The following is a 19,746-nucleotide window of genomic DNA, read 5'->3' as shown; positions in this document are numbered from 1 at the left end:
ATAACTGTAAAGTAAACTGACTCACAGCGAATGACGTCATGCTAAGTAAAATAGAACCACCTTCTTGTGTATGAGCTTTAACCCACACATCCTCAGGAGTGATCACTGCATCAGGATTTACGGCCTCCTAAATTTACAAATACAATGTGAATCATATACTTGTCCATAAGAGGTTGAGGTAAGTTGTGAACATAATCGAGTTACAGGTAAGTTGTGAATATAACAAATTTTGAGGTAAGTTGCGAATATACGTACCAGTTCATCTCTCACCAAAGCATGAGGTTTGCGACCGCTACAATGTTGTAGCCATATTGTTCTCTTTTCCTCTTATGCTCAATTTCACTTTGCTTTGCCTTTTCTTCTCTTTCATTTTCGCAAATTTTTATCCAATCCTCTGATTGGCACTTGGTGGAACATTTAGAATCCTTTATTCATGAGTAGGGAGCACATCATAGTAGCCAAAGCGTAACTCAGACTTGAATCTCCTCCATGGACCAGCACCGGCCTTCAGAATATTTTCCTTTGATGTCACAAGTACATCAAATTCATCCTAGAAAGACAAAAAAAAATAATGCCTTACTGATATGCAACAATCCGGAAAGAAGTTAAATGACGAGTGAACAAAAATCATGTCTCGGGTAAGTATTGTACCTTAAGAGTTTTCCAAATATCCTCCGTATACTTTGGAGCCACAACATCCCAGCTTTTGTATGAAATAGGCACATGTGTACGAGCCAAGGCACCTCTCCGGTGACCTAATGTTGTTGCGTTCCTGGAAACTGGTTGTCCATATTTATTGACCTCTACTGCTGCCATACCCTATGAAATACCAATGATTAACAAGACAGAGATAAAAAAGAGCATCCACGTTATCAAAAGAAGCTACCTAACTACTCAAAAATAAGTGATCAAACAGATAAACCAAACAATTCATGAAAAGATAGAAGTCATTGACTATATTGATGGATAAGGAAAAAAAAACATCCCATCTATTTCAGTTCAAACTACGGAATCAATAATGAGCAGCTTTTATAAATTCTCATTGTCAGTAAGAACTGACTGATAAGATATAGGAACTTCAAATTTATCAACTGAAGACGTTAACCCCCGTCGTGAGTGCAACACTACGGACCATCCCTCTTCAGTAAGATCCTTTGAGTAGAACACTTGAGTAGCTTCAGGCGCAAGGATAAACATCTCATCGACCACTCTATTTATGTTTTTCATCTTCGACAAGTTGACCTTTATAACCTTTCAAACTGCATCAACTTTGCAAGCATTCTTATCTCTAACACTAACCCAATCACAATAAAAAACAGTTTCTTCAAATTCAATATAGTTCAAGTTGATTATCTCTTTAATGACGCCATAATAAGTTATTTATGCTTCCTCGGTCGACTTCGCTTGCAATATTGTAACAACTTTCATTGATACACCGCTTTTCTGTGATACGTTCTTCACCCCAGAACTTAGTTTGCTAAAAGTAAACCCATTGACTTGGTATTTCTTATATGATTATGCCTTGAAGAGTGGTCCTTGCACGAGTCTCCAAAGTGTTGAATCAGTTTCTTTGGCTTTTAATAACTGTTATACAATATGGCAGAGTCAGTACCACAACCAAAACCATAACAAGTTGTATTCAAACCACTACTGAAAGCTTTACAGTAACATATTACCTCATCGCGCAACCATAGATGAAAACTCTTTGAGGTATGACCATCAGACATGTCACCGTTAACATAAGAATCATACTTCCTACAGCCAATACCAATTCAAAGACTATCAGATGATGCAAACATAATAATCAGACAACAACTCAATGTTAACTAATAAAAACATTCTACTAAAATGCACTAAGTCACCATCATGCTACTAGACTCTAACATGGATATTTTCATTTATTTTGAGGAGGACTAAACAGAATTTAGACTTGAATAGACATAAAAGAGTTATCTATTCCAACATACTTAGATAGGATCCAGTTGCGTCACTATTCAAATTTTGCTTGAGTCAGAGTAGTACTCATTCCAGAACTAAGAGGCATTTCATCGGCACCATCACAGTCATCATCCAAAAAAACCTACCGAGAATGTTTATGAGTACCATCACCATCATCTGACATGTCCTCCATAAGGTATAAGCTAGCTTCTCGCAGTGCATACCCTCTTGCAATGCACCCCTTAATGTACCTTTTATTGTGCACCAATCATTTAAAACCTTTCATTAACCTACAAGAAAAGTTAACAGATCAGCAAGGATGATTAATAGTTCTAAAAATTAAACAACAAAGTAAGGGGTTGTATTTACCTCTCAAAGGGGTATATCCAGCTAAATCTGACCGGACCGCAGATTAAAGCTTCATCAGCCAGATGAATCATCAGGTGGATACGAATAACAAAAAAAGATGGAGGGAAATATTTTTCCATTATGCACATTGCTTCCACTAGACTAGATTTCGCTTTTAGAAGTTTATCTCTGCTGATAACCTTTGCGCACAAAATGTTGAAAAATATACTAATATGGAGAAGAGAAACACGTAGATCTTTAGCTAATGAAGTCGCGGTATGAACTAGCAATGGAAACAGAGATTGCATGATTACATGGTAATCGTGCGACTTGAAATTCTTCAACTCCGGTGGACTAATGCTCACGCAGTTGCGAAGATTGTACCAGAAGCTAGAAGGCACCCTCAAGTTCTTCAACACTGTACAAAAAGATACTTTTTCATCTTTTGTTAAGGCAAACGATCCATATTCCATTGTTGTTTTACCAGTTGCACTATCCTCTTTCACCCATGACCGCTTTTTAATACACATAGCTTCCATGTCTTTACGTGCATTTACACCATCTTTTGACTTACTATTACCCATGAGAGTGTTAACAATATGCTCAGTTATGTTCTTTTTTGTATGCATAACGTATGTACAATGACGGACTGTGTTTGATCCACAATTTGTCAAATCATGAAGTATGGACCTTCGAGAAAATATCGAGTGGTCAGAAACATCTTCATCAGCACCCTGTTGCAAACTATCCGCTTCTGCTCATCTTTTACGTTTCTTTGCTGGTGGTTTACCCTTACCCTGTTTGCTTTTCATATCTTTCACCATCTCTTGAACTTGCAATCCTATCAGTGGCCATGGAGCTTTACCATCTTCTACCCCTCCACTAAAGTTTGTTTTGTCATATCTGTACTTGTGTTTGGATGGCAGCCATCTTCGATGTCTCATATAACATATCTTTTTATTATACGACAACCACTCTGAAACTGTTTCTTCACCACAGGTAGGACACGCATAATATCCATGAGTCACACATCCAGATAGAGTCCCCAATTCCGGAAAATCATGAATATCCCACAACAACCTTTCCTTCAACAAAAATTCAGAGTTCGTGAAGCTGTCGAATGTCATAACACCATCATTTTATAACTCTTTCAACTCCTCTATCAATGGATGTAAGTAAATATCAATATCTTTACCTGGTGCTCTCGGACCTGATATCAACAAACATAACATGGAGAATTCGCGCTTCATACACATCGAAGGAGGAAGGTTGTACGGAAACAGTATCACCGGCCAACATTTGTAATTCAGACCAAAGCATCCAATTGGGTTGAATCCGTCAGTTGCTATCCCAAGAGTAACATTCCGTGCTTTCTTAGCAAATTCAGGACAGAAATTATCCGCACACCGCCAAGCTGTATAATCCACCGGATGATGCATGACATTAACATATTTATGTACTCTAGAATGCCAAAGCATTTCCTCTGCTATCCATGGTATACTATAAAGTCTTTTCATCCTTGCAATTATCGGAAAATGCCTTAACGTCTTTTGAGAAACATGTGTAAGTTTTCTCTCATCATTAAAAACTCTTACGTACTGAGGTTCTTGACATACAAGACACTTCACCAATGAACTATTATCCTTCCAATAGAGTATACAGTCATTTACACAAGAATCATAAGTCACATAATCCATCCCCAGCTATTTAATAATCTTCTTGATATCTGGATACTTACATGGTAGGGTGTTACCTTCAGGAAGCAACTCTTTCATCAATTATAATATTGCGGTAACACCATTTTCTGAAATTCCATACTGAGTCTTTATGTTGTTCACCATTATCGCAGCGTCCATTACTTACTTTCCATTAGGACATGAAGGATATAATGGTTCTCTTGCCTTCTCAGCCGCTGATCTCTTTTTCTGACCACACCTACTGGTTCCAACATTCTCATCTAACCTTGCTGTAACATTCTCATCAAAACCTGCTGTAACATTTTCATCAACACCTGCTTCTACATTCTCATCAACACCTGCTTCTACATTCTCATCAAAACCTGTTGTAACATCATCATTATCTGTTACACATGTTGTAGTATTATCCTTATGTGTTAATTGTGCTGCTTGTACTGAACTTTCCCCATGATAGCGCCATGATGTGTACACCTCATGCATACCATTTTTTAGCAAATGAAATAAGATCTCACTCAGTGTAACTAAACCTTTACCATTCATACAACGTTGACAAGGCATGAAAATAAATGACTCCCACCACCATTATTCTTGGAAAACTCTATGAATGACTTCACATCATGTGTGTATTCTAAATACTTACGATGACACTTCATCCATTTCTTGATCACATCAAATGACATATTACCCTTCAAAGATATTATAAAACAGAATCAAATAATATCACTTAGTCCTATGGTAGGGTTTCTGAAGCCCTTGAGGTTAGCGACATAAACATCCTCTCAAAGAGGAGAGAATGAGCTACAAGTAGCTTTTGTAAATCACCACTAGGACTGTCATCATCATGCTCACGTAGTACATAAAACCAGACTTATTTATACAAAACAACATGAGTACATAAAACCAGACTATTATAATCATGCTAATACCAACTTCTATTATAACCAAGAAAACTACCCTAACTTTAGTTCATTTAAACTTAAATAACTACCTTAACATGAAACTAAAGTTCAAATCATGATGAGCATATTTATGGAACATACAAACTGGAATTTAGGTTACTAATAGCTGAACTACAGGGTCTGGTTATTTAAGAAAAAATTATGCTATCTTATTTATCTCATACATTGGCAAAGCACCAACTTTCGCAGCTTGCTTCAGATTCCGTAACCGATGCTTCTTTTTTGTTTGTCTCTTGGAAAATGGATCTTCTCTTGGCTCTGCAAAGACCAAGATATAGAACACCATTAGCCAAAATTTTAAAATGTATCGACTTTGAAGCTCTTTTGAAGATATAGAACACCAAGATATAAAACATTATTCAACATTGTGAAGTTATAACCATTATGAAGAGCTTCACATATCTCTCACTGGTAAGAATTAATATGTTTTCATCATTTCCTGCAATCTCAAGTATATATTGTGTATCTATATATGCTCAACTTAGTATGCTTCAAACAAAACTGTATTTATACCAAATTAGAAGGATTTCTAAATGAGCTGGTGCACTCGCTATCTATGAGTAAGTCCATTGCTTAAGAACAAAGCAATTTCCTCGCTCATAAGATAGAGAGTGCTCTAGATCTTATCAAACCTTCCAAGAATTTATAAGACTTTAGTAATGAATATTAGAATTCAGTGGACACATTCATCAGTGTAACTTTATCAGGTACGACTCTGCCTACTCAACTTAGTATGCTTCTAAGGCAAAAAAACTACACCATGTCTAACAACAGTATGCATTTTTACACAGGAGGACTAGTGTATTAAAAAACTGTTACATACTTATAGTATGTAAACATCTATCAAGTGAATCTAATGATGTCAATCAACACCAATAGCTTATAAACTAGAACTTATTGAAATTAGCTTACAAACTAGAAATTAACATCAAACCCTAAAATCAGTTCAATTTTTCGAAACTTATACCTTCTAAGTCTTCAAAATTCTTCAAACCCTAACAGGAAATTAGAAAAAAAAATCGAATTAGATTTATATGAAGAAGATTAACAAAACATAACTCAGATGAAACAAATCGTATTAGATTCACGGATTAAAAAATGGAAAAACTAAAAAAAAATAATGAAATGAAACCCTAAAAATCGGAAAACTTATAATGATTAACACTTACACAGATCGATGATTGAAGGCTATTGAAAAGATTAAAGAGATTTTTGTGATGGTTTCCCGGCTAATACGATCTCTGTGATGAAACTAGGGTTTCATCGCCTGAGAGTTTAGAAAAGAGGCAGGAGCAGAAGAGAGGAAAATGAAAGTGAATCTGATCTGTCTTCTAACATATCCAATGATTTCACGCATGTGAATGGCACACGCATGGGGGGAAATATCCTCTGGTATAACTGATCGTGGGTGGAAACATAATGCTATGCATGTGAATGGCACACGCACATACTCAAGGTGTTACGACCTAAGTGTGACCAAGCGTGTGAATGTCACGGTTATAAAAAAATTCGTAACGGCTTAGCTTTGTTTCGAATTTAAAAAAAAATAGTAACGGCTCCAGCCTGTTACGAATATTTTGTAACGGCGTCTTGTAACGGGAATTTCGTAACGACAACAAAGCCGTTACGAATTCCTGTTACGAATCCGGAAATTTGGTGTAGTGAAACTGATTTTGAACATCACTAACAATCAGAACATTATTGTCTCGTGGCACTTGGAAAAAATCATTCGCCAACGCAAGTCTCTTTTTTTTTTATCTTCCACAAACTTCAAGGCAATATATCAGTCAGACTCACAATAATACGGGCCATGCAGCAGATACTATAGCCAAAAAGGCCAGTATTTTTTATCTATAACAACACTTACATGAATTCCTTTATTTTAAGTTATTTTTTAAGAAAAAGAATCGTCGATCTTATATTAATCTCTTAGTCAATATATTCATGCATTCTAATTTTAAAAAATAATCTGAGGGAGTTTTCGACGATATTTTAAGGAGGTGGAATTTGTCATAGCGTCTAAATGAAATCAATTTTTGTAGAAGGGATAGTCAGATTTTTAATCAATGTCCAATCTTTCAATAGTAAGTTATAAAATCCGTGTACCAAGATGAAATTTGACAACGTTAAGGGATTTACTGTTAAATCTATGTACAACAGATTGAATGAAGCAGGAATTACCTCATCTAGATTATCTTTAAATGAGCCTTTCTGGAATTCTTTGTGGAAGTTGGGAGGGAGTATCACAAAGAATTAAGCTCTCCTTCTGGAAATGTTTACAAAATGCACTATCAACTAATTCTAATTACATAAGATAGTTAAAATGTAAATCCATTACGCGCCTTTTGTTATGAAGAAGAAGTTGTCGAACATATTTTATTTCATTGTTCTTATGCTAAAGTTGTCTGGGCATCAACTCCAAACCCCTTACAAATCATGTTCATGCCAAACTTATCGATGTATGTAAAGATTTGATGCAAAAGTCAAAAGATGAATTATTCATAAAAATAGCCTTTATAAAAATGTGGTTTATATGGAAAGAAATATGTAATAAAATTTTCCAGAAAATAGAAAAATCACCTATTTAGTTATCCTTAAAATCTCAGAGTCACGTGCAATTTTGGTCTAAGTAAAATCCTTCTAGGAATGAACACAAACATGAAAATAAAATAAAAAATACTCCCTGGATTGCTCCAGAAAGACGTAAACCAAAAATCAATGTTGATGCAACATCGATTTATCAACCTTCAAGTTTTGCTTCAATACTTAAAGAGTATGCAAGTTATTTCGAAAGAGGAAGAGCAGAACCAACTGCAACAACATACGTAGGTTTACTTCAAGCACTCCTCTTTTATGTATCGTACAAAAACTTTCGGTAGACAAATCTAATATTAGGAGAGGTAATTATTTATTGTCCGTCTTACATGGCTCTACTATCGACGTAATTCGAGTCAAGGGCTTAGAGAAACTGTAATGGTGCGATCAAAACCAAAGAGCAAATACAAAAAAAAAACGATCAAATTTGAGTTTAATCCGCGGTGTCACGCTACCATACTGGAGTATATTTAGTCGAGCGGTAGTATTGCCTTCGTCTGCTGTGGAGCGAAATTATAAAGTTCGTCCCACTGAGACGTACATATAGATTACGCTGATTGCGGGGCGTTGAATAAATATACGTCTGTTGTGGGACGTAACGGTACGGAGGTATTACTCACGCCAGATGGGACGTTTGTAAATACACGCCTGAAACCTGGCGAGCATTATAAAACCGCTCAAGTATACACAAACTATCAACACGTGTGGGTGGTGGTGGGTGTCTTACTTGGGTCATTCTGAACAATGGTGGCAGAATTACTGAAAACACACAACTTCCTTGAGATTGACCTTTGTTTTGAAAATAGCTATTGACAGCATAAGAACAATGAGCCCTGACAGTATTAGGTTGAAAACAAGCACCATTCTGGAGTATAGGTCTATTGTCAGCCCCATTTCCACAAGCATAATCTAATGCCTTTCATAAAGCTGATTCACTCACATCAGTTCTGCAAGCACACCAATTTATTCCATCTAAACAAAAAAACAAACACAAATATGAGATATAACTTAGAAAAGACAGAGATTTAAGAGAGAAAACATGTAAGGAAATGAAGAGGTAGAAGTTAGTATATCATATACCTGAGTGGCCAGTCATGAATAACATGAGAACTGCAAGAACTAAAACAGTAGCCATGGTTTTAAGTACAGCACTAGAAAGGGTTATGGTAAGAAACAAGTGTAGATGAAATTAATATGGTGTTTTATGTGAGATGGATGGATGGATATGAGAAAAAAGTTGGATGGAAAATGTGAAGATGAACATAAGAATGAGTGGGGCGTGAACCTTATGAACGCCTGAATTGGGCGTATGTATTCTGTTCGTCTCATTGGAGCGAACTTATAATCCACGCCTGACATGAGGTGTTCATATTACCCACGCCTACTCGGGCGTACATTTTACCAACGTTCAATCGAAGCGTAATTTATATACACGCCTCACCATGAAATGAGGAATATACATCCGCTTAACATGGAACGAGGAATATACATTCGCCTACTGACAAATGTACATTATACGTTCTTTCGATTATATTTGGTTTTGGTCTTGGTCACAGACCAAATATAATCTGAAATTTGGTTTTGGTCCAGTTTTTACTCTTTAGTCCGTCCCACTGTATCTCGTTTCTGGATCATATTTATAGGTTTGATCGTCCATTGTGGTTGCTCTTAGTTCCTTTAACGAAATTTTATTTATAAATAAATATAAAATTCAATATAAATCATGCATATGATCAGTGAAATTTTTTTTGCTGAAACCTAGACAGTGCGCATCAAGAATAAAGTATACACATATATAGTTGCCACTTGCCAGACTTATAGCAGTAAATAAAGCCTAGTGTATTTATTAGATTCAAGGAGTCAAACTCTACAAAAACACTGCTTTAATTTCTTCTGCTTACTTCATTATCCATCCATTTTATATATTCAAAACTATCACCATAATCAAAGAGACATATGCAAGGAAGAAAAGAAAAATAGAGACAAAGAAAAAGGTAGAGAAACGTAGGAGGATTTGATAGAAATGATAACGAACATGTTGTTTTCATTCATTCTGATTACTCTGAGTATTTTGTGTTATTATCTTTACGAAGCTCTATGGTTAAAGCCCGAGAAGCTCAGAAATAAGCTGAGAAATCAAGGAATCATGGGACAACCACCATCATTTTTATCCGGTAATGTTTCTGATATGATGAGAATCAAGTCAATGGCTGCGGTGTCTTCTAATAATCAAAGTTCATCATCATTATCTTTCACAGATGATTATATGACTTCACTATTTCCTCATTTTGAGCAGTGGAGAAAGGAGTATGGTATGTTTTCTTCAAACTCCTAAACATGGGCCTGGGCTTTTGTTGCCATTTTATTTCCTTTTTCTTCTTTTTTTTGATTTTTTTTTTCATGAATTATAATTTTGGGCATACCAAAATCTTCTAAGGCATACTGAATGAAGACAAAAAAGGTTGTGAAATAGCAAAATCAGATAACCCCTTAACCCAAAATTTTTTTAATGGCAAATCTTCCCTTTACGTATTAGTGTTAATAATCTTGATTAGTGATTAAATATTTTATTTAGTGATTAAAATAATTTTCAGAATTATAAGAGTTGTTTAGATGAAAAATTTGAGGAAAAAAAAATCAAAGTTTTGGTTTGGTTAAGAAGGAGAGAAAGAGAAGGAGAAAGTGAGAAAATTCTAATTCTTGATTCAATGGAGGATGAGGAGGGTCATCATTCATCTAAAAAACCTAGGAAAATACATATCAACTACAACAATGATCCAGAAATGGCTGATTTCTTAGATTATGAGAATGATTTTACACCCATTCAAACTCAAGCTCAAACTCAAACACAAACTCAAGATGATGATTTTTATGATCCAAATCCTAATGATGAAGACATTGATGAGGAACCCAATGCTTCTAATACACAGGTACACTTATATCCTATACTTAATCTCACTTTTATAGCTCTCAATTATCAAAAGTTAGGTTTTTTGAATCATGGTTCGGCGAAACAGGTTGAGGTTCGGCTCACATCTATGTGCCGAATCTACCAATTGATGAACGGTTCGGCTTACTGAATCTGTTTACTGCATGTGCCGAACTGTTTGCTAGACACTAGTTCGGCTTATATGAAAGTTTCATAGTAAGCCGAACAACATCCTGAATAGCTCGGAAAAAAAGTAATTACCGGTTCGGCTTATATTTCGAAAATCGTATGAGCCGAACATCAATTTGTTATTTTTTGGGTTAAAATATTGTTATTGGTTCGGCACATATTGAGAATATCGTAATAGCCGAACCTCGTTAATGTGTTAGGTTCAGCACATATTATGATTATCGAATACGCCGAACCCCTATGCATCTCTATCTGTGACTAGGTTCGGCTTGAAATTTCATGAAATTTCATGCCGAACTGTTCATATACACTTACAGGAAGCTTTTGTGAAGAACAGTTCGGCTAAAAACGCAACTCAATTTTGAGCCGAACCCAACACTGTAACCGTCATTTAATCGATGAAAAACAGCAAATAGGAGATTGGGTTTGTAAAACTTGCTTTCTTATCCTCATTTCCGGAGTTGAAGATGCAGTTGGTTCAATTTCTGGTTCAATTGGTGGTTGATTTTCAGTTTCTACACCTTCATCTTCAATTGGTTCTTCTTCTTCAATTGATGGATTAGAAGACGATTTGGTTTGCCTAGTCCCTGCTTTTCTTTGTACGAGTCATTATGTGGTTGAGTTTAATCGACGATCAAATTTTTACGAATCGACAATTAATCACGATGATGAATTTTTTTTTTCGCAAGAAGGGGAAGAGTTCGGCTAGAGGAGGAGGGGGAAGAAGAGATGGTAAGGGAAATTGATTTTGATTTTTTGGAAAACTGATTTTAGATTTTTGTATTATGGGTATATAGGTAATTGAACTACCCATAGGGTACCCCTTATAAGGTCACCCAAGATGGGACTATTGTTTTGTATGCCTAGAAAGATTTTGGTATGTCCAAAATCAGGGTTCTTTTTCATTTCACATGTGTAGGTACAGTATTTACGTATGCAACTGGTAATGTTCAACATTTGTATGTGGGAGATCCTTATTTAGTTAAGGAAATAAGCCTATGTCAAACATGGGCATTAGGTAAGCCTTTGTATCTGCATAAAGAAATTGGTCCTTTATTTGGGAATGGAGTTGTAAGGTCTAATGGGAAAATTTGGGCACACCAGAGAAAAACCATTGCACCCGAATTCTTCACTGACAAGGTCAAGGTAATGTGATTTATTCGAGTCCGATTTTATGCACATTAGAACGTGACATTTTGACCTCATATTTTAATTTAATGTTTAGGAGTTATGTAATGTTAAACATGTCAAATTAACAGAATGTCCACAAAAATGGATTCGATTTATTCTATCATTTTAGCTACATTCAGATTTTGGTCAGTTTGGTGCATTAGTGTGGGTATCATGGGGACTGATTTGTATATTTGTAGGGTATGGTGGGGATAATGGTGGCCTCTACTGTGCCAGTGTTGAGATTATGGGAGGATGAAATTGAAAAGCAGGGAGGTATTGCTGAGCTAAGAGTTGATATTGATCTGACAAACATATCAGCAGATATAATCTCAAAAGCATGTTTTGGGAGTTCTTTTTCCAAAGGAAAAGTGATATTTTCAAAGCTTAGAGACCTTGTAAAGGCTATGTCTCAAACCGGCTTACTTGTTAAAATTCCTGCTCTCAGGTAAGAGTGGATTTTTTAGGCCCTATAAAACTTGTGAAATCATTGAAAATGTGTTATAATTTTTGATTTTGCAAGATATCTTCCAACAAAGAACAACAGAGAAGTTTGGAGACTAGTGAAAGAAATTCGAAAACTAATCTTAAAAGTTGCGGAAAATCGAAGACAAGAATCCATTCCAGAGAGGGACCTGTTACACATGATTCTTGAGGGTGCTAATAATCTGGGGGAAGAAACTGCAAATGATTTCATTGTAGACAACTGCAAGAACATATACATTGCTGGTGACGAAACGGTTGCATCTGTTGCTACATGGGCATTGTTGTTTCTTGCTTCACATCCACAGTGGCAAACTCTCGCTCGAGAAGAGGTGTTACAACTGGTTCCCGAAGGATGTCTTCCGGATGCAGAAATGTTGCACAAGATGAAGATAGTAAGTTGTTTTTTTGACATTCCCCTAGAGCAACTATCTTGTTCGACTAATCTTTTCTACTATCTGACAGAATTTTCCAAATGCAGTTAACCATGGTGCTTCAAGAAACATTACGCCTTATGCCTCCAACATCGCTAATCGCAAGGGAAGTGTTTGATGATGTGCAATTTGGAGACATCATCAATATCCCTGAAGGCATCAATTTTTGGATTCCAATATCTACACTACACAGAAACCTGGAGATTTGGGGGCCTGATGCAAACGAGTTTAAACCAGAGAGGTTTGTTAATGGCATATTAGGTGCAACCAAGGTACCACATGCGTACATAATGTTTGGGCTCGGACCTCGTACCTGTTTGGGACAAAAATTTGCTATAGCTGAACTGAAGATTATGATATCACTTATACTTTCGAAATTCTGTTTCTCTTCTTCTCCTAATTATAAACATGCTCCTGCATTTACTATAGTCATTGTTCCTAAACATGGATTGCAGCTACTAGTAAAGAAATTTAGCAGGAATTGCAAAGAATAGTACTTCCTCTACACCGGGTTTTATTCTCACCAGATTCCGGATTGGTTATGCATTAATTTGAGTCATTATTTAGTACACAACCGCGACTTTTAATGTACTGTCGGTTTGTTCGACACAAATTTAAAGCTCGGCTCTCTTTTTTTCTTGCTGGAAGTTATTATGAAGTTCAGTTCTAACGTCTACTCCAGTAATCTCCCTTATTCTGCATTTAGAATGTGACTTGTGACCAGGAACCACCCTGAAGCATTAGTGTCACCTTATAGAAAACTAGCTAGCTAATTTTGACGCGGCTTCAGAGGATCTTCAATCTTGGCCTTCACCTCGACCCGAAGGATCTAAAGCTTATCATAGCGGGCATGTCACCATCCACTCAAACTTGGAAATAAGTAGATGCTTTCACTGATTCAATTATTTCAGCACTCGGTCATCAAAGTGGTTGGTTCATCTTTTATGCTCCATCTAGTCTTGTTGACTTTGGTTTTAGATTCTTCATTACCTGATACCATTCCCATTACCATAAAAATTAATACAAAACCTGCCATCCAGAGTGAAACAGGACATAGAGAGTTTCTTTATCAATGGAGGTGACCACGAAGATACTGTCATCAACAGTTTTTATTTTTCTAAGTATCTCCATATCTACATCCATTTATGGTTGAAGCCTGAGAAAATTAGAAAGAAGCTGCGAAACCAAGGAATTAAGGGCCCAACACCATCTTTTCTGTCGGGTAATGTTTCCGAGATCAAATCAACAGCAACTTCCCAGATGAAACTTGTCACAGATGATTACATGCCTTCGTTGTTTCCACATCTTGAGCAGTGGCGAATGGAGTACGGTATGTTTTCAGTTCCCTCGTATTTTTTCCGATTACAAATATTAATTGTCTAATTTGCCTAAACCCAAAAGATTGCTCTTTCAAAATTTATAGGTCCAACATTTATGTATGAAACTGGAACTTTGCAACATTTGTACGTGGGAGACCCAAATTTGGTAAAGGAGATGAGCCTCTGCCAAACATTGGCTATAGGTAAGCCAACGTATCGAAACAAAGAACTTGCGCCTCTTTTCGGTACTGGAGTGGTAAAGACTAACGGCCATATTTGGGCTCACCAAAGAAAAATCATGGCACCAGCAGTGGCGGATCCATGTAGTGACTTGGGCTGGCTTAAGCCAGCCCAAAGTCCAAAAATTGGTTAAATTTTATAATGTAATTGTGTTTGGTTACGAAAAATCAAGCCTAAATAATAGGCTTAAGCCAGCCCAAGTCAAGCCACTTTGTTTTCAAGCCACCCCAACATTCATTTTCTGGTTCCGCCACTGGGCACCAGCGTTCTTCATCGACAAAGTTAAGGTAATTAAAACCACCGAATCCAATCCTTTATAGGAACTTGCATTTTTTTTAATTGAAACTTGCAAAAATTTCCACCAAATACATGTACCAATGAGATTGCAAACTTAGACTGACCCCTGTCACACAACTGGCCATTGTGGGCAAGTAAATACTGATCCTCAGGGACCACTTTTACTACTGTAGGGCATGGTGGGGTTGATGGTGAAATCTGCAATGCCAGTGATGAGATCATGTGAGGATGAAATTGTAAAGCAAGGAGGGATTGCAGAGATAAGAGTTGATGAAGGTCTAAGAAACTTATCTGCAGATGTAATCTCAAGAGCTTGCTTTGGGAGTTCTTACTCCCAGGGAACAGTAATATTTGCAAAGCTTGAAGAACTTATAAAAGCATTGTATAACACGAGTTCACTGGTTCAAGTTCCTGCACTCAGGTAAATTTCTCTTTCTTTTATGGCGCTTGTGTGCGCAATGCCGTTTAATAGAAAATTCATGTAAGTTTCTTTTGCTAGATTTCTTCCAACCAAAAAACTAGAGAAGTGTGGAGACTAGAAAAAGAAATCCGAAAATTAATCTTAGATGTAATAAAGAAAGGAAAACAACAAGCCAAAGGAGATATGAGACTGCTGCAAATGATTCTAGAGAGTGATGATGAGCATCTCGGTCAAGAAACAGCTAAAGATTTCATTGTTGACAACTGCAAGAGCATTTATGTGGCGGGTCACGAAACTGTCGCCTCCGTTGCTACTTGGACATTGATGTTTCTTTCCTCGCATCCTGAATGGCAAACTCGTGCTCGAGATGAGGTATTACAAAACATTCCCGAAGGATCTATTCCGCACGCAGATATGTTGCATAAGATGAAGATAGTAAGTCGTCACATGATACTCTTTCTGAGGATTGACAAACCCCCAGCTATCTATTCTTTTTTTTACATTTGACGCATGAATGCAGTTGACAATGGTGATTCAAGAAACATTACGTCTGCTTCCTCCAACAACTCTAGTTTCTAGGGAGGCCTTTGAAGATCTGAAATTTGGAGACATCATCACTATACCAAAAGGAACCAATTTTTGGATGCCAATATCTACAGTGCACCGGATTCCAGAAATTTGGGGACCTGATGCCGATAAATTTAATCCAGAGAGATTTGCGCATGGTGTCTTTGGTGCTTGTAAGATCCCACAAGCATACATTCCGTTTGGGACCGGATCTCGCACATGTCTGGGCCAAAAATTTGCCATGGTAGAGCTGAAGATTGTTTTATCACTCATGCTTTCGAAGTTCGGTTTCTCATTGTCTCCTAATTATAGACATTCTCCTGCATTTAGTATTGTCATTGTACCTAAACATGGAATGCATCTACTAGTAGAGAAATTAAGCGCGAGAGAATCGCGCTAATAGCAAAACAAAGAGAATTAGAAATTTGTGAGATCTGAATTACGTTGAAAGACCCTATTCTAATATGTTTCACTAGTTCCTCCCATTTTCTTCATTGATGAAAATGGGAATTTACAGAATAACATTTGAAAATAGGCCGTGTCACTAATTTGTCTTCCAAAATATTTGAGCTTGAGTTCAGAACTCTAAGTCCTCTTTATAACCAGATCCACCCCATGTTCTGGTTCTATGACAAGTCGAAACGCTGGGGAGTGTCGATACTTCGGAGAAATGGTGAAAGAAAACTTTGATAAAATGAGACACATTAGTATCTTCAATTCTACCATGGCAAAATTCTGACCTAAGCAGGTGCGAGGTCCGATTCCAAAGGGCACGTAAGCCTGCGGAGCCTTGCATGCACCCGCAATTCCACGAGAAAACCTATCTGGATTAAATTCATGTGCATCTGGACCCCAAATTTTTGGATCCTGGTGTAATTTTATTATTGGAATCCAAATATTGGTTCCTTTTGGAACCTGCATATCTGAAATTGTGATATCTTGAAATGCCTCCCTTGTCAGGAATGCTGCCGGAGGATATAACCGCAATGCTTCATGAATGACCATGGTCAACTGCAATCGAAACGGAATTGTTAAAGAGTTAGAAGTTTGGTTATTATGTGTCTACAATTCCATTTCTTGGAGCGAAATTTGCCCGCTCCAACTTGAAAAGATGGGTGAAACCAGTGATCTTTATATTTGGGGCAAACATACCGTTTTCATCTTCCGAAGCATGCTGAAATCGGGCAAAGAACCAGCACAGATATTTTCCACCTCAGCACGAACACGACTTTGCCACTCAGGGCTTGCAGCTAACAAGACTAAGATCCATGAAGCTGACGTTGCTGTAGTTTCATGCCCTGCAAAGTAGATGTTCTTGCAGTTGTCAACGATGAATTGGTCAGTGTTATCAAGTCCTGAATCTACACTGTTGGCACCCTCGAGGATCATTTGTAATAAGTCATTCTCAGATTTAGCTTCTCTTCTTTCTTTTACTACCTTCAAAATCAGTAAAGCTATTTCTTTCTCTAACTTCCAAAGGTCTCTATTGTTCTTAGTGGGGAGATGCCTGAAAAATAAAATCATTTTTGTAACAAGTTACTAATATAAACCAAGAAGGATCATAATGTGTGTGTTTGATCAGTTGGCTGCTGGATGACAAAAAAAAACGAAACACGCATGTATGTTACAGTAAAGTGTAAGAAAGACGAAACACACCTCAAACCAGGTACCCCCATGTGTAAACCTTGGATAGCCATGATCTGTTGAAGGGCCCTAAGTTTAGTAAATATTTCTTTGCCTCTGATGTAAGAACTACCAAAACAAGCTCTTGAAATTATGTCAGCAGAAAAATTTCTCAAATCCAAATCGACTCTTATGTCTGCAACTCCCCCTTCATTGTGAACTTCACTCTCCCATAATTTCAACATATTTGTTGCGGAGTCCACCATCAAATTCATCATCCCCTAATGTGTAAAAGGAGAGCACACCTAAAGATTAACCAAACTAAACATAAAAACAGGACTAATATAACAACTTAATATCTTACTAAACACAACCCATTAGTAACTTCACAACACCTCAAGTACAATAGAAATTGTCAGGTTGATTTTGAAACGTAGACATATGAAGCAGAGGAAGAACTGACATAAACCATGGGGCCAATTCCTCACCCCATGGGTTTGGCTGCTGGCGCACCAAGCGTTATTTTTTCAGGATTTTGTCAATTTCTTAGTTATTATATGCCTTTTGCACCCCATTAGAGTAAAAATGGTTTTTTTGCCCCCATAAGAGTAATCCCCACCATTGCTCGTATAGCAGCAGCACCACAAACTGTCTACTTTACAATATTCTGTGTACTGTCAACCGTGACAATTATTAGGCTGGTCTAGTAAAAAGTTACGTTAAGATATTTGTATTCTAAAATGAAACAGGTTATTGCTCGGTTTTAACTTATTAGTCTTAGCATTTCTACTAAAATGTGTACCTATTGAAACCCAAACATCTCATAAACTGATTGGCTTGTGGTACAGTTAAATTGGTTCTACGAAGGGTTATCAGGCAAAGGTGGCAAATCGACACAGTAAGTAGGGTGCTATTTCCTACAGAAGCCTATGCTCGGCACACTGCACATATAGAACTTAAAAGGATAATTTACCTTTACTTTTTCCATGAAGAACTCCGGAGCAATTATCTTCCTCTGGTGAACCCACAATGACCCATTAGAAGTAAAAATACCTTGACCTAACAAAGGTCCACGATCCCTCTTTAGAAAAGAAGGTTTCCCTAGATCCAAAGATGTCCACAGACTTATTTCCTTCACTATTTCAGGTTTACTCACATAGATAATTTGCACGTTTCCAGTTGAATAAGTAAAGACCGGACCTGTCACAATTAAGCAGCACCATAATCAACATCCTAATAGTGGCATACATGATACAGACATATGGCCATACAGGTGCACTGCACAGTGTAATGTAGGTAGGGGTCATTCCTCCTACTTTATAAGTCTTGTGGTTGCAAAGTAACTAACGGCTCTTTCAGGCCATTCTGTCTTGTGGAGCCGCAAGTACATGTACCTTTTTTCTGAATTATTTGTCGAGTTAAAAGGTGTCACAAAAACCTTAGTGGATAACATAATAGTGAAAAAATTGTTCATGATAGTACCACGTGGACTTGAAAGAGTAAGAGAAGTGTTCTAGTTGGTAACGATAAGAAATGCAACTAGCAGCTAGAGAATTTCAATTCTCATTAAAATTTAGATTTCTACTCACAACTTAATTCATGACAAAACCCGTTCTGTTTTGTTTATAATGGATTCAAAATTGATACTGGATAATTTCACATACCGTATTCATTTCCCCAAAGCTCGAAATAGGAGAAGAGTTTGTGAAAATAATCATGATTCATGATATTTTGTTCAGCGGTGGAACTAGTCTTCAGAAACTTACTGGATTGAATTCTCTTCATATCAGGAATGTTTCCATAAATGAAAGAAGATGGAGCAGGACCTCTGATTCCTTGTTTTATAAGCTTTGATCGAAGTTTTCTGGGGTTTAGGATTGATATTATGTAAAAATGTAAAGATAAACTGCATAGACTAATGACAACTAGAGTGATGAAGATCTTGAGTAGAAGCTGTGGAAGAAGTAGTAGTTCTTCCATGGTTCCTTCCCTGTTGTGGTTTTTCTCTTTTCTTTTTTCTTTTTTCTTTTTTATTTTTCTAACTTGAAATTTTGTTATTATTTATAATGCTTTCTTCAAATAGTGTTATTAAAATGTTAAAGATAATAATACTAATTACAGGTGTTTTTTTGTTGGTCGGCATATTACTTGTAATCTCTGTCGTTCCATAATACTACTAGTACTCCATGGTGCTGAGTTTAGCTCGGCTGTGGAGGGGCCTCAACTTGCAAATTTTGCATCATATAACATGTGTTTCACCGGCTGTCTCGACTCTCGATCGATGATGATGACAACCGCTATTCCTTTTTGATGTGCCTTTGTGTGTCCATGCTATACTTATTCCCTACAATTATTTGCATCATACAATGTATGTGGTAGGTATGTGTGGATAAATTTGCAGTGGTCATCTTTTGTGGGCTGCTGCCCTTCTTATTAGGTCTGGGTTTTCTGGCCCTCCCTTACATGGACAACAACAAAACACATATGAATACGTATTAGGACTTTCGGCGTTAACATGGTACGACTTGCGGCCCCTC

At 36.9% G+C, this 19,746-nt stretch overlaps 2 protein-coding genes and 1 pseudogene across 2 annotated transcripts; 2 read left to right on the top strand and 1 right to left on the bottom strand.

Moving 5' to 3' along the window:
* The first annotated feature begins 9,508 nt into the window (after positions 1-9,508).
* LOC113320308 (cytochrome P450 714C2-like) lies at positions 9,509-13,291 on the top strand. Its single transcript, XM_026568232.1, has 5 exons — positions 9,509-9,849; positions 11,575-11,801; positions 12,026-12,273; positions 12,349-12,703; positions 12,790-13,291. The coding sequence occupies exons 1-5, from the start codon at positions 9,561-9,563 to the stop codon at positions 13,234-13,236; spliced, it is 1,566 nt and encodes a 521-aa protein (XP_026424017.1). The 5' UTR covers positions 9,509-9,560; the 3' UTR covers positions 13,237-13,291.
* A 104-nt stretch (positions 13,292-13,395) lies between these two features.
* LOC113324220 lies at positions 13,396-16,008 on the top strand (annotated as a pseudogene).
* Positions 16,009-16,013: 5 nt separating this feature from the next.
* Positions 16,014-19,241, bottom strand: LOC113321235 (cytochrome P450 714C2-like). Its single transcript, XM_026569122.1, has 5 exons — positions 18,874-19,241; positions 18,183-18,409; positions 17,243-17,490; positions 16,739-17,093; positions 16,014-16,597 (listed from the first exon to the last, which is right to left on the bottom strand). The coding sequence occupies exons 1-5, from the start codon at positions 19,187-19,189 to the stop codon at positions 16,172-16,174; spliced, it is 1,572 nt and encodes a 523-aa protein (XP_026424907.1). The 5' UTR covers positions 19,190-19,241; the 3' UTR covers positions 16,014-16,171.
* Positions 19,242-19,746: the final 505 nt, after the last annotated feature.

The sequence above is a fragment of the Papaver somniferum genome, chromosome 11 (assembly GCF_003573695.1).
Source record: "Papaver somniferum cultivar HN1 chromosome 11, ASM357369v1, whole genome shotgun sequence".
Taxonomy (NCBI): Eukaryota; Viridiplantae; Streptophyta; class Magnoliopsida; order Ranunculales; family Papaveraceae; genus Papaver; species Papaver somniferum.
Note: the sequence above shows the minus strand (reverse complement) of the source record. Positions and strands in the feature narration are given on the sequence as shown.

Excerpts from the sequence above, each read along its gene's own strand:
- LOC113320308 (XM_026568232.1), top strand. The coding sequence starts at position 9,561 with ATGATAACGAACATGTTGTTTTCATTCATTCTGATTACTCTGAGTATT. Across the intron at positions 11,802-12,025 it reads TCTTCACTGACAAGGTCAAG|GGTATGGTGGGGATAATGGT; the intron begins GTAATGTGATTT and ends GTATATTTGTAG. Across the intron at positions 12,274-12,348 it reads GTTAAAATTCCTGCTCTCAG|ATATCTTCCAACAAAGAACA; the intron begins GTAAGAGTGGAT and ends TGATTTTGCAAG.
- LOC113321235 (XM_026569122.1), bottom strand. The coding sequence starts at position 19,189 with ATGGAAGAACTACTACTTCTTCCACAGCTTCTACTCAAGATCTTCATC. Across the intron at positions 18,410-18,873 it reads GCTTTGGGGAAATGAATACG|GTCCGGTCTTTACTTATTCA; the intron begins GTATGTGAAATT and ends TAATTGTGACAG. Across the intron at positions 17,491-18,182 it reads TCTTCATGGAAAAAGTAAAG|GGGATGATGAATTTGATGGT; the intron begins GTAAATTATCCT and ends TTTACACATTAG.